This window comes from Phasianus colchicus, chromosome 27 (assembly GCF_987193195.1).
Source record: "Phasianus colchicus chromosome 27, bPhaCol1.hap1.1, whole genome shotgun sequence".
Classification (NCBI taxonomy): Eukaryota; Metazoa; Chordata; class Aves; order Galliformes; family Phasianidae; genus Phasianus; species Phasianus colchicus.
The window spans coordinates 4,391,141-4,405,466 of NC_143462.1; the positions used below are offsets into that span (position 1 = coordinate 4,391,141).

At 49.7% G+C, this 14,326-nt stretch overlaps 1 protein-coding gene and 1 pseudogene across 2 annotated transcripts; both read left to right on the forward strand.

Annotated features, from left to right (window-relative positions):
• Nucleotides 1-35: 35 nt before the first annotated feature.
• CHMP7 (charged multivesicular body protein 7) lies at nucleotides 36-8,355 on the forward strand. Its single transcript, XM_090125687.1, has 10 exons — nucleotides 36-406; nucleotides 1,972-2,146; nucleotides 3,084-3,269; nucleotides 3,931-4,064; nucleotides 4,492-4,540; nucleotides 4,854-4,973; nucleotides 5,242-5,340; nucleotides 6,135-6,195; nucleotides 6,390-6,563; nucleotides 6,707-8,355. The coding sequence occupies exons 1-10, from the start codon at nucleotides 117-119 to the stop codon at nucleotides 6,769-6,771; spliced, it is 1,353 nt and encodes a 450-aa protein (XP_089981813.1). The 5' UTR covers nucleotides 36-116; the 3' UTR covers nucleotides 6,772-8,355.
• Nucleotides 8,356-10,871: 2,516 nt separating this feature from the next.
• Nucleotides 10,872-14,216, forward strand: LOC116238398 (D(1) dopamine receptor-like; annotated as a pseudogene). Its single transcript, XR_016460194.1, has 2 exons — nucleotides 10,872-13,524; nucleotides 14,046-14,216. The product of XR_016460194.1 is annotated as a D(1) dopamine receptor-like (transcript).
• The last annotated feature ends 110 nt before the right edge of the window (nucleotides 14,217-14,326 follow it).

Below are 14,326 nucleotides of genomic sequence, written 5' to 3' on the forward strand. Positions count from 1 at the left end.
GGCCCACACAAAGGACAGCGGTGGGGGGGAGCGGCGCGCATGCGCGTTGTGCGTTCCTGGCAGCCAGGCGGGTCCCGGCCGGGCGGAGGCCGCGGCGAAGCCGGGGGCTCGCGTAGATGTGCAGCCCGGGGAGGGCGCCCCCTGGGCCGGCCCCGGCGGGGGACCTGCCGCCCGAGTGGGAGACGGACGACGAGCGTATGGCTTTTCTCTTCTCGGCTTTTAAGCAGAGCCGCGAAGTGAACAGCACCGAGTGGGACAGCAAGATGGCCTTCTGGGTCGGGCTGGTGCTGGCCCGGGGCCGCCGCCGCGGTGCGGTTCGTACCTGTCTGCGAGAGCTGCAGAACGGCTTCGAGCGGCGGGGCAGCGTGCCGCTGGGCCTCGGCACCGTGCTGCGGGAGCTGCTCAGGTAGCGCGGGCTGCGGGCTGGGCCTCAGGGCCGGGCGGTGGGCAGCAGCCTGGAGCGGGGGGGGGGGGGGGGATAGGATTGATGGAGTGGGGGGCTGTGGGGCTGGGGGTGCGGTGTGATGGGCTGAGGGGTGGCGAGGCGATGGGGTGGGAGTGGGAGCTGCGGGCTCCGTGAGCTTGGGATGGAGCGTGGCGAGATCCTGTGCCTGGAGTTACCGCCCTGTGTCCGATTATTGCGCTGGGGGGGTCTGTAAGGGGGGGATGCAGCTGGGAGCTCTGTGGGACGGGGGCGTGAGGCACTGGAACAGGTTGCCCGAGGAGGTTGTGGATCCCCATCCCTGCAGGCATCCAAGGCCAGGCTGGATGTGGCTCTGGGCAGCCTGGGCTGCTGGTTGCTGACCCTGCGCATAGCAGGGGGTTGGAACCAGGTGAGCATTGTGCTCCTTTGCAACACAGGCTGTTCTATGATTCTATGGACAGGTGCAGCCAGGAGCCCTGAGTGAGGTACACAGACAGAGAAGGGTTGGGGTGAAATGCAGGGCATGGCTAAGGGGCTGCTTCTGGAGGGTAGGAGGGGGCTGTGGAGTTGGGGCTCAGCCCGCACTCGTTGTGTAGGTGGGCTGTGATATGGGGAGCTTTGTGTGTGCAGGGAAGGAGAGCTGTGTTGTGCCAGGCAGCGAGAGGGGCTTGAGGGAATGTCAGCTGTATCCATGGCAGGAGGAGTGCATTGAGGTGCTGGAGAAGCAGTGGGTGATGGAGACCTAAGGGTGCTGCCTGTGGAGGGGGGTGGTTGTGCCCATGAGTGCTAACCAAGCATGAGGGTTATGTAAGAGTATGAAGAGGTTTTGCGCCATGCCATGCAAAGTAGGGGAGAGCACAGAAAGGTCAATGTGGGGCTGTGTAGGAGGGAGCTCTGTAAAGCAGCATGCCAGGAGCTTGGGGTTTCCCAAAGGATGCGCCTTGGGGCTGGCGGGAGCTGTGGGAGGGAAGTACCAAGGGAAGTGCTGCACTGGGAGAACTCGTAGGTGCAGGAAGGAGCTCGGTGTTAAATGGGGTTACGTTCTGTCAGATGGTTGCTGTGATGAGTGGCTCTGATGGTGTATGGGGTTGTGTGGGCACGTGGGGATGTTTTGCATGCTCATGCTCGCAATGAAGCGTTTTGTCTTGTGAAACTGGCCTGAGTCTGATACCCTGAAACGATTCAAGGACAGCAGTGGTTAGCTGAATCCACGTGCAACATAACATTTCTCAGTTACAGAGAGTTCCTTTCTTTTTTTTTGTTGTCACAATTTAATGTGCAAATGAAGCAGACGTGAAATTTGCAACTGAACTTCCTCAACAGTTTCTCTGTTCAGTGCCTCAATGGTTTCAAGTAACAAAACACAGAAACTGTGAGCCTGGAAGAAGCTGTTTTGTTTTGTGCCCAGAGAAAGCCAGGGGGAGTGTGGCCCTTTTATGTGCTTCCATACACATCATTAACATCTTTGATTCCCATGCTGGCACCCATCCTTGCTGCTGGCGGATGAGCTGATTGTATTCATTTCTGCATGCATGGCTTTTCTCTAGACGTGGCAAGATGCAGAGGGAGTCAGACTTCATGGCCAGTGTGGACAGCAGTTGGATCTCCTGGGGTGTGGGAGTCTTCATCCTGAAGCCCCTGAAGTGGACGCTCTCAAGTGTGCTGGGTGACAGCAAAGTACCTGAGGAGGAGGAAGTTCTGATTTATGTGGAGCTACTTCAGGTAAGTGCTGCTGAGAGCCTTCAGAAAAATACAAGAGCAGTTTTAGGTGCTAGCAAGGAAGGTTTGGGGTTGAAAAAGGACCGCCTTCAGGCATTCCTACACCTGAGGAGTACAGAAACATTTCCATGGATGTTCCTCTAAACTAATGTGTTTACTTCTTGCTAACATCTAAGAAATGAGATTCTTGCTGTTTTGCCCAGGAAGACAAGAACTGTGCTGTGAGACCTCTGTACAGCTCGGGTTTGAGTTGATGCAAGTGTAGTATACAAGAGGAATTTGCAGTTCTAAATTGAACAGTGCTGTGCTGGCAGTCAGGACCAGGACCTGGGACCCTTTCTGTTGGTGGCTGTTAAAATGAGCACCAGGATTTACTGCTGCTACGTGCAGATGGCCTCTGGATGGCTGGGGCTAGAAGAAATGCAAGAGCTCTTTTGGATGTATGCCTTTATTTGTAGTTACTCTGATAGCACACAGTGTCTTTCCTCAGTGGTGGATATTGCACACTCCTTTCAGAGGTGTGTGTGTGGAAGAGGAAACTTCAAAAGGTGTCTGGAACATCACGTGCCTCGATGCAGAGCTCAGGAGTTGATGGGAGGAATTGTTTCTGTAGTTCCTCACTTTGAATGGGAAAGCTTTTCCCTTGTTTACACAGGAAAATGACTCAATGAGTACAGCTCATCACATGGATTAAAGAAAAGCTCATTTGGGGTTTAAATTCCTGGGGAGAAGAAATGTAGAAGCACCCACCTTGCTGCTTGTATTGAAACAGTACTATAGTTGTTTTCAGATGTTGTTTATGCCTCATTCTGCAGGTCAGCCTGACCCAAACCGTGCCTAACTTTTTACTTTCAGCATGTGAGAGAAAGTAGGTGCAACTTGACATCATGAGCTGAAAAACAGCTGAGAGGAAACTGAACACTGTCCTGTTTCCTTCCAGGAGAAAGCAGAGGAAGTTTATCGCCTGTATCAGAACTCTGTGCTTTCATCTCACCCCGTTGTTGCTCTCTCAGAGCTGCGTTCCCTCTGTGCTGGTGTTTGTCCAGATGAAAGAACATTCTATTTATTGCTGCTCCAGCTGCAAAAGGAAAAGAAAGTCACAATCCTGGAACAGAATGGAGAGAAGGTACAGGGTCAAGGTGACTGCTTTGGGGAGGTGTAATCCCTGCCTTATGTTTCATCTGGCTGGAAGGAACTTTGTGCGTTCTTTATTTGAGGAAAGCAATTCTATGCACTCCAACATCACAACCTGATAACAGATGAGATTCAGTTTTGTGTGCTGCCATCCAACATCTGTAATACTACCCATGTAGTATGTACATGTACCCATGTACCCAGCTTGCAGATTAGCAGGTATTGCAGTTGGCAGCTGTTCCCAGCTACCCAAACTGAAATGGTTTCATGCTGCTGCAATGGGTGTTTCTCTCCTTATGCCAGGGCTCTCCTGTTTGTCAGCAGCAGCACAGAGCAGGCTCTGCTCTCCCTGTGTGCTGGTAGTGCTGGGCACTGTGGCTCTGTACTGAAGAACCTAGAAGCATGATGCTGCCCCATGCTGTTCAGAGTGCTGGGACAGCTTTACGTGATCAGGGTGTTCATTAAGGCAGGACCCCATCTGATTTAATATCAAAATATACGATGACTGGCTTGTCTCCTGAACTCTGTTACAAGACTCAAATAAAACCATGGGTAAAAGCATCTTTTCTTTCTGTTAGAATGAAAATATTTCCAGTGCAGGCACAAATGGTGGAGATGAGTGAATCAAGTGTGTGCTGCTGCTTTTCCTTTAGATAGTGAAGTTTGCCAGAGGACTTCATGCCAAAGTCTCTCCAATGAATGATGTGGACATTGGAGTCTATCAGCTGATGCAGAGTGAACAGCTGCTGTCACAGAAGGTGGAGTCCCTTTCCCAGGAAGCAGAGAAGTAATTTGGGGATGGGTGGTGGGAAGAATTTCCATGTGATGCAGAACTCTGTGCCCCTGTTAGGTAGTTAAGAACAAAGCTGCCTTCTTGTTCTGTCCCGTGTAGAACACATAATATTTTCAGCAATGTAGTAGGGCAGATTTTCTAGTATTGTTTCTTGTCCCTATGAAGACTGTATGTAGTGAGTGGATGTCAGAAGCTTTGCAATGATCTGAAATACTTCCAAGGGCTACTTGTGAAAAGCAGGAATGGCTTGAAGGCTGCTGTGTCTGAAATACATGGGTACTTGGTCACTTGCTGTGTGTTACAGCAAGGTAGTGAAGGTGGCTGTTTAATTCTAATTTTTATTTATTAAAAAAAACCCACAAACTATTGCTGCTTGCAAAGGAGTAATCTCTTTGTTTGTTTGTTTTTTGCATCTCTACAGATGTAAAGAAGATGCCCGGAATGCTTGTAGAGCTGGGAAAAAGCAACTGGTAAGTGATGGTCTATTTAGGAGGAGTAGGACATGTTAAATGCCTTGGGGCTGGTTTGTTACTACAGATAATGACCAGGTTTAGTGTGGCAAGGTTTATCTCAGGAGTGTGAAGAGTGTCTCTGTTGTTAAAGGTCTCCTTAAGGTGCAGACGTGGCTTTGTCTGACCGTGGTGATGTGCTGAAGAGAATGGGAACATCTAGCTCTTAAAACCAGCAGTTTTATGCATGCCTTGTTGTGCAGGGGTGGTTATTCTGTTTCCTTTGAGTGCTGCCTGGTTTGTGATCAGGTCTGTTTGTATCCAATGTCTGCAGGCACTGAGATGTCTGAAGTCCAAACGAAGGACAGAAAGGCGCATTGAGGAGCTTCATTCCAAGCTGGATGCAGTGCAGGGGATCTTGGATCGTATCTATGCTTCCCAGACTGACCAGATGGTAGTGTGTTCTTTTTGACTTCTCAACCTAGCCCCACTCTTTCCATTTGTGCTGCTTTACCTGTTCCTCTGCGTGCAAGCTAGCTGATGAGGCTTTATCCTCTGCTCTAGGAAGCAGCAGCTCTGATATCAAAGCATTGCCCTTAGTGAAATGCTTCTGGCTCTTGTTTTGTGTGCTCACTTCTCTATGAGTGTCCTGCTTGAGCAGTGAGTCTTGAGAGGTGCTGAGTGTTTGCTTTTAGTTAACAGTGTGCTTCTTTTTCTTCCAGGTGTTTAATGCCTATCAGGCTGGTGTGGGAGCTCTGAAACTCTCTATGAAGGATGTTACTGTGGAGAAGGCAGAGAATCTGGTAGATCAGATACAAGAGGTACTGAAATAGGAACACACATAAATAAGCACTTAATGCATAATAAGCAGATTTGTCCAGCAAATGTGAAGCATCTGGTGTTGCTTGGTTTCTGCCTTGTGTGTCATCAGAACAAATGGAGTTATTCTTGATCTTTTCAGATCAGCAAGCAGAAGTATTCCAATAACTGTCTATTTGATTTTATGTAACTATATTTATTGCTGGCCACAGCACAACCTCACGTTGGCTCTTCAGTTAGCAGCATTGTGCAAGCATGCAGCTCTCTTAGAAAATGTTTCTCTCCTGGAAATGAGAAGGAGAAGAGTTTATTTTGAATTAATGGAAGTGAAGAGAGCAATCTGCATAAGCTGATGTAGAAAACAGAGGAGGATTATTTCTTCAGCTCCACGTACTTAGGTGTAGTAACTTCAACTGCTGAGCTGAAAGTTCAGTCCTAGCTGAACTGTTTTCATTTGTCCCTTCTTTTGTTAGCATAAGCCTCAATGTAAGCTTGTTGCTTATGTGAAATAGCTACAACTGGAGGGATATCTCCCCTTTTCAGGTTTATTTCCTTTTGTAGCACTTATTAAATCATCTTCCACGTTACTGTTTTTACTACTAAGAAGTTAGGCATGTTGGACTTCTAAAAGCAGCAGGACTAGTGCAAAAAAGGTCAACTACTGGTTTATTTATTAGTTGCTATTTCTACTTTTGGCATAGCTGGATTACAGTAAGACAAGAGTGACTTCAATTCCATACAAACTGTCTCTTTTGTTGTTTTTTTGTTGTTGTTGTTTTTTTTTTTTACCCCCTAGCTTTGTGATACTCAAGATGAAGTAGCCCAGACTCTGGCTGGAGCAGGGGTCAATGGTTTAGGTAAGTTCTGGGGCTCTCAGCTTCTGCTTGTGTCCCTGCTACTGCTGTTAAAGGAAGCTATGGCTCATCAGGAGTTCCTTATTATGAGTAATGAAGTGGTGGTGGGGAGTAATAACAATTCCATTAAACTTCAGTACATCTGTGAAAGTGATACTTAATTCTGCTAGAAGCTAAATGTTTTCTTTCACTGGCAGAGATGGACTCCGAAGATCTGGAGAAGGAACTGGACAGCCTCCTCCAGGACTCAGCTAGGGAGCCTGTCCACCTTCACACTGTACCCCAAGAGGAGCCGCGTTCTGGATCTGCAGGAGCCATTTTGGATACTGAGCTTGAAGCTGAGTTGGAAAAGCTCTCTGTTTGTGATGAAGGTATGGATGTCAGCAGGCTGTGCTAATTACCCATTACTAGATCAGTTGTAGGGTTAGGATTTTTGATGCTGTTGTTATGTTTTATTATCTAATCCTTCATCCTGATGGAAATTGATCACATTATGTTGCAATTTTCTTTATAGATCTGGCACAGAAGACTCCATCTGCTTCCTCTGAACCCCAAACAGCTCTGGGACTGAATCTCTAAAGACCCGACCACATCCTGTTGCTGCAGTTTGACAAGTTGTCTTAAGGCTCTTTAATTATTGACTAAAACTTTGGGACAGAGGGGTCCTGGTCCCCTCTTCTTTGTGAAATCACTTTGCTAAGCAACAGGATCTCCTGCCATGACAATCCACTCTGGAACTGGCCCCAGCTGGTGTTTGTCATCTCTGTGCCAACATCTGCACTGGTCTGAATTTGACTTGCTGTCATCTCGAGTCACCTGTGACATCCAGGAACGCAGTTCACTACTCTGCCCAGTGGAGATAAACTCTCTCTGTCCATAACAGTGCTTGTTGTTTTGGTTTTTTTTTTCAATTTTCTTTTTCTTTGCTGTGGCTCACGTTGAGAACCTGAGTTGCAGCAGCATTGCAGTTGCTCAACATTTGGCTGTGTGGTTGTTTAGAACACTTGGCACATAAGTACTGCCCTTGACATAAGTTACTTGCAACGAGCTTCAACACCTGTTGGTAGTTCTGTCCCTCCCCTCTATGTTCTGCACATTGTGGACAACTAGACACTGTAACAATTGTAGGAGGTGTTGCTGCTGCACTAGAGGGCAGCAATTGCAAGCACAAGACAAAAATAATTCCTCTTTCTGTAATGACACTAAGGCCTTAAAAGGGAGACCTGCAAAATATGTGAAGTTGAGGGAGTTGCTGGTGCTGAGGTCAGTGACAAAGCCTTGTAGTCGCTGTGATGCAACTTTCTGCTTTCTCTTACTTGAAATCTGAGCTGTCTGCTGCCTTTGTATCTTCCTTGTTGGCAAGGCAGCAGCAGGGTGATCTGCTTCCAGCTCTCCTGTGGGGTGGGAGGGGAAAAGATGCATCATTTGTTCTCGTTTGGAGTTTCATGTAACAGTCTTAACTGCTTGTGGTCTTGGTGTTGCAATTCCACAAGATGATGGGTTACCAGAAAGCCCCAAAATAAAACCCTGTATGGCTTTCTAATGCAAAAAAAAACAACAGCAAGTGAAGATGTTTTTGGAGGCTGGGAAGTGAAATCATTGCTTTTTTTTTTTTTTTTTTGCAGGTCACTTTTTTATGATATGTATGCACTTGGAAAAGCAGAAAGCCTGGTACTGCACACCAATAAATGAATTCCTTCAGGAGGAGAAGAGAAGGAGCGTGGGCTTTCTGCATGCCCTGTGCATGGCAGGGGAGCCCAGAGCTCTGTTGAGCTGTAGTCCTCTCTGCACCTCTCCCTGACTTGGAATGTATTCAGTATTATCAGTGTCTGTTTCTGAGCTCTCTCCTGACCCTGAGTTGCAATGCTTGAGCCACGCACTTGGCTGAGCAGCACCCTGGGCCTGCAGTTGCTGTATTGCTGCCAAAGCAGCTTCAGCCCCAGAGGGCTGGGAGAGAAATCCTGGGCATCATCAGGGTCCTGCTTTGGCTTTGGTGTCCTTGTCACTCCTGCTGAGCAGTGCAGGCCCTGCTGGAGCCCTCAGTCAGCCAGCAGTGTGCCCAGGCTGCACGTGAAATGCATTCTCTGTATTCCTTTCTTTTGTAAGCCAATGGGAGAAAAAACACTGTTTTCTGCCTACATGTAATAAAGGGGAGAGGAAGAACCAGAGTCCTTTGTGCTTATTTCCCTTTGCAGCTCGTTGCCATGTTAGGACTGTTCTGGCTGTTCTGTAACTGCAAAGGTATGCTGAAAGCAAGGATGCAGTCCTGGGCTTTGTGTCAAAAACCAGAGTTGTTCCTGTGTGAGACAATGCCTTCCAGTCTATGTCTCAAAACAGTTACTGCTGTCTAACAAACAGCAACTATGTGGATTTTGTTTTTTGCCTAAAGGCAGTGACGGAATGGAACACCTACCGTATCAGCACTGCCCAAATCAGCCCTCCTTCCTGCTCAGGTTAAGATATCTGAAACAAGCTTTGAATTTGCCAAGTCAAGCGTGTTTCCTGCAGACAGAGGTCAGAGCTGAGCAGGCGTGCTGATCCCTAGAGAGTATTTTTGGAGGGGGGGTGAAGGCAGGAAGGAGTCTCGTACTCTGTGCTCACTGTGTGCTGCCCACAGCATCTCTGGAAGTTTCTAAACGACACAAATAGTGCTTGTACTCCTCCTGTAGGAACATAATGGGAAATAAAGCACAGAACAACTGCTGGAGGAGCAACATCTCCTGTAACACATCAGAAGCCATGCTGGGGAAGAGTTAACACCCAAGTAGCTGCTGCTTCATCTAAGTGGCATTTCCTTCCTTTGATGCAAAGTGGGGAATGTGATGGAGATGGCTGAGCTGGGAATTTTAAATAGAGTTTGAGACAGCAGGGCAGGGAAATAGAGGACAGCTTCTTGCTGGGTGAGAAAATGAAAGCTGGATTGCCACTGAACTGCAGACTTCTTATCACACTCGAGTGCTGTATCAAACAGTACCTCACTTGATTCTCAGAAAAAATAGCAGCTGCTTAAGTGAGGAAATGTAACTATGTAGTGCATGATGCAGCAGAAGGAGACTAAAATTTGTGCATTGTTTTCCTACAGCAGAAGAGCTGTCAGCCCTTTCTCCACGAGGTGCGTGGCAGTGGAGGTGATGTTCTGGGTCCCACCACATCTTCCCCTTGCTGACCCAGTTTTGAACACCTCCTTCAGTGTAAGGATCAGATCCAGGTGTTTCTAAGCTCCTCAGAGGGGGGTCTTCCTCAGACCATGGGTTTCCTGGGATGCCTTCAGCCCATGGGACCTGAGCACGTGGTGAGTGCTCAGTGCCAACCTCGGGTGGATTAAATGCTGCAGGGCAGGTCACCACCTTCATTGTGGCCTTTTAAGCTGACAGAAGCATCCCACATCTTAGACATCTCTGTGTCCTGTACAGGGAATGGGAAAAAATCACTCTGGGGTGGCACAAGGGGCATCTGCATGCATCCTTCGTGGCATAATGCATCTCCAGGGAGCACACCGCTGTATAGAACCTTAGAGTTAGAAGGGACCTCTGAGGCCATCTAATCCAACTGCACTGAGACACCACAGCACCATCAGGGCCCGATCCAGCCCCGTCCCGTGGTGTCAGGGCAGTTGGATGGGATCTTTCCCTCCGGTGCAGCCCTGGGAAGGAGGAAAGGAGCAGCGTCATCACTGCCGATAGGAGCGCGGAGCCGTGCGCCGGCGCTTGGTGCCATCTAGCTGCTGTCCCTGGCATAGGCACGAGCCCAGTGGAACTTATTAAAGGCTTAATTAGCTGTTTAATTAAACAAACCCTCACGAAATAAACGCTGGGACGTGGAGCAGCTTCTTTCAGCTGTCACAGAGTGAGTGCACTGTTTGGTTTCGGAGTGAGCTGCCCTTTGTGGGAAGAAGAATGATGCTCTCATTCCCATTTGTTCTTGGGCAGCTGGGATCGTGCAGAGCCTGAGTCACTGGGTCAGCTTAATTAAATCACAGCATAGCTGAGCTGATGCTCTATAGGTTGGCTGCTGCTTTCTTCTGTGTGCATGGCAAAGGCAGAGGTCACTGCAATGCTACAGCGTGGTAAGGGAGTTAATGCTGAGCTGCCTGCTGGCTTTGTTACTTCAATCTGCAAGGGCTTTCACTGCCCTTCCGTGGCTTAGCCACTTTCCAGCACTGCACTTCTCTAAAGCAGGTCCCCATTTAGCAGCTGCTCCAACTTGGAATGTTCTGTGATTCTACAAAACGCCAGCTGTGCTGGGCAGCTCAGGACAGGAGGCAGTGACTGCTTTAGGGGCACACATCTGAGCCGTCTCTCCCCTTCAGACATCGCACCAATAGATTTGTGCAGGCTACACTTCCATCCTGATTCGCACTGAAGAGCCTTCAGTCCCACTCGAATGCTTGCTGTTTAACCCCTAATTCCCAAGCAGCTCATCCTGTTGTGGGCAGAGCCAGATCACACCTGCATGAAACCCAGAGGCAATGAGAAGGAAGATTGGGCACCAGAGCAGGCTGCTTTATGGGCAGAGGACATCTGCCTGCTAGAGCAGAAGGAGCAGAGCCTGGTCAATGCAAGAGGGGCTGGGTGGGATCCTGCAGCAGATCAACACCAGAGGAAGAGCTCTGCAGCAGGAAAAGGCTTGCAGCAAAGCCCTCACAGCTTGCTCCACAATCAGAGGTGAGTGCTGGCTCTTTATGAATGGCTGCAGAGAAAGGAAAGCGGGGTGAGAGGCAAGAGGATGAAACAAACGCTGTGCTGTCAGCAGGAGACTTAGAAGTGAAAGCATCCAGTGCTTTTCCCCAGGTCACCTGGCTGCGTGTGAGAGCTGGGAGGACTGCAGTTGGTGCTGTGGAGCTGTCAGCAGGGCTTTGGATGCCGATGGGGGCTTGAACAGCTGTGAAATCTCTCAGTGGACTGGAGCAATGGAACAACCCATGGATGGCTTTTATTCCTCCGTGGGAGGAGGTGGGCTGGACTCGATCAATGGCAGTGGGAAGAGCAGGGTGGAGGGAGAGACCCCTATGTTTTCTCTCCATGGCGTAGCAGCTGCTTTACTGTTCCTTCTCATCCTCCTCACGCTCCTGGGCAACAGCCTGGTGTGTGTGGCTGTCATCAAGTTCAGACACCTACGCTCCAAGGCCACCAACTTCTTTGTTATCTCCTTGGCCGTGTCTGACCTCCTGGTGGCCGTGCTGGTGATGACTTGGAGGGCTGCTGCTGAGGTGGTGGGGTTTTGGCTCTTTGGGGCTTTCTGTGACATCTGGGTGGCTTTCGACATCATGTGCTCCACAGCCTCTATCCTCAATTTGTGTATCATCAGCGTGGACCGCTACTGCGCCATCTCCAACCCCTTCTGCTACGAGAGGAGGATGACACCACGTGTGGCTTCTGCCACGGTTGGGATGGCATGGCTGCTGTCCCTCCTCATTTCCTTCATCCCCGTGCAGCTGAGATGGCATGAGAATCAAAATCTCCTCAACCAGCAGGAGAACATCACCCAGGAGAGCTGTGATTCTCACCTCAACAGCACTCACGCCATCTCATCTTCTCTCATCAGCTTCTACATCCCCGTTGCCATCGTGATCGTGACCTACACCTGCATCTTCCGCATCGCCCAGCGGCAGATCCGCAGGATCTCCTCCTTGCAATGCACCCAGCAGTGAGTGCCCTCACACAGCCAACCTGAGGAGCTCCTTCAAGAAAGAGACCAAGGTCTTCAAGACCCTCTCCATCATTGTGGGCGTCTTTGCCTTCTGCTGGCTGCCTTTTTTTGTGCTCAACTGCGTGGTGCCCTTTTGTGATCCTCACCAACGCAAGCCGTGTGTCAGCAAGGCTGTCTTCAACACCTTTGTCTGGCTCGGGTGGGCCAACTCTTCCCTCAATCCCATCATCTACGCCTTCAATGCAGATTTCCGGAGGGCTTTCATCACCATCTTGGGCTGTGAACACCTTTGCCCCAACAACACGGTGGAGATGGTCAACTTCAGCAACGAGTTGGTCTCCTACCACCACAACACCTCGTGTCCAAGGGACGTGCTGACCCTCAGACACCCCCATGCTGTTCTGCAGGTGGAGAACAACGAGGTGTCCTCTGGGAAGCTTTCCCAGCTCTCCTCTCACAGCAGCTGCCTGCAGTGGTACACGTGGAGCACGAAGCAGAGAAGATTGCACCACTCACCTGCAATGCATTGAACTGAGATGGGTGGGAGCAGCCTGGTGGGATGGAGATGGATGGATGCAAGCAGGGGCTGCTGCAGCTGCCTGTTTTCTGAGGCCTTTGAGAGTCACATGAACACTTCATTCTGCTGGGCAGGAGTTTGCATTACTGACTGTGGAGTGATGGATTTATTTTCAGATGGCTCAAAGGATTCAGGTGTTTTTTTGTGTTTTTTTTTCTTCTTGTAACCTACAGCTTCAGACCCAGCCCAGGTGTGCAGTAGAAACCTGTGTGGCTGCCCTCCCTTTGACCCATAGGAAAACACTTTTTGCAAAAAGACAAAAACGCAACGGCTCCAATTTCTCTTTCCTTTCGACTGCAGAGAGATGAGGCTTTGTGCAAACTGCCCTGCAGGCCGTGGCATGCACACAACCACCTTCCCAGAGCCCCAGGGCTGTGCTGGGCTGCAGCTTGTCCAGAGCACACTGCAGGGTGCTCGCTGGTGAGGAGTTGGGTGTATTGGAGGATGAATATGTTCCAACCCCAGGATGCTGAACCATTTGCTCAGAGCCTTTGGGAATTAACCCTTTGGGCGCCAGGAGGACAAATCCAGGTTCTAGGGCATGGATATTGCTGTTCTGATCTTGCTGCTTGTGCCACATCTTCCACCAGCCACGTCCCCATCCTTTTTGCCATGTGTTTCTTTCCCCTTTTACTCCTTTCTCTCTCTAAATCATGAAGGATCCTTCCTGCCTTGCCTCATTTCAATAATCATGACTTCTAAAGCAGCACTCCTTGTTCACCTGTGCTCTTTAATCAGCCCCTCCTGTGCACATCAGAGCTGTGGCAGTGAAGATCCCCAGCACTTGGCTGCTGCCTGGGACATGAAATGCATTCTGCTCCAACGAGCAGCACGTTGCCTTCCATCTGAGGCATCCTTTGCTCTCTGCGCAACAGGAGAGCCTTCCTCCTCCTGGTGAGAAAGCTGAAAGTGGTGATTACAGACTACCAGTAATCGTTAAACAGAGCCCAATTATAGCCAAGTTCAGCGCGGTCAGCATGAGAATGGAGCAGGGCTCGTATTCCTGAGGTCAGTGCTTGGGTGTTCCTATGGGGCACTGCATTGCTGTTAGCTTCTATGACGTGCAGAAGAAGCAACGGAGCAGTTGATGAGAACCTTTGATGGAGGTGGGTCTTCTTTGCATAGCTGCTGTCTAGATGCCTGATCTGCTTGATTTACCATTGGTTGCTTGCTGCTTCTCTCCATTCCCCTACAGCTTTACTGGGAGAATCCTCCTCCTCCCACCCCAAATCCTCCTCCTCCCACCCCAAGGTGGATTGCAGAATAACAGAGCAGTGGCCCCAATGCCCTGAGAGCCATTCTGTGCTGCTGGAGGTGTAGTGGGACCTCATTACACTCTGGTTATACAAAGAGAGGGATCGTGAAGCAGGGTGAGGGTCCCATTGGGCTCAAAAGCTGCTCCCCCCATTGTGGGCCCATTGCAACCAGAGGAGAAGGAACAACGCTTCCACCTTTCCAACACGGCTGCAAACGGTGCTTAAAGGCAAGGAAGGATGCTCTGAGACCAGGAAAAGGGCTGTTCTGCTCTATGCAATCACAAAACAAGGGATAGTGTGGGGCAGCAGCTGTTTGTTGCCCCAAATTGGTTTTGTTTAATATAGATATCTATTTTTTTCCTGTGTTTAAGTGACTGCATGGAGTACAGAAGGGGCTGAGCGGTGCAGGCTGCGTGATTCTGCTTTGGCATCCAATGTCAGCTGCTCCCCTCATCGTGCAGAAGCTCCACGTGGGGGATATGAAGGTCTGGGGGGGCTCAAAGGAGCCTGGAAGGATCTCTTAAGAAATCACAGCTAATCTAAGAGGTAATTGCGAGCAATCAGTGAGCTCCAGGGAGCTGCATAGAGCGAGCCAAGCTGCCATGGCACGGATCCTCTCTGCTCCTACAGATGGAACCAGGGCCACAGTGAG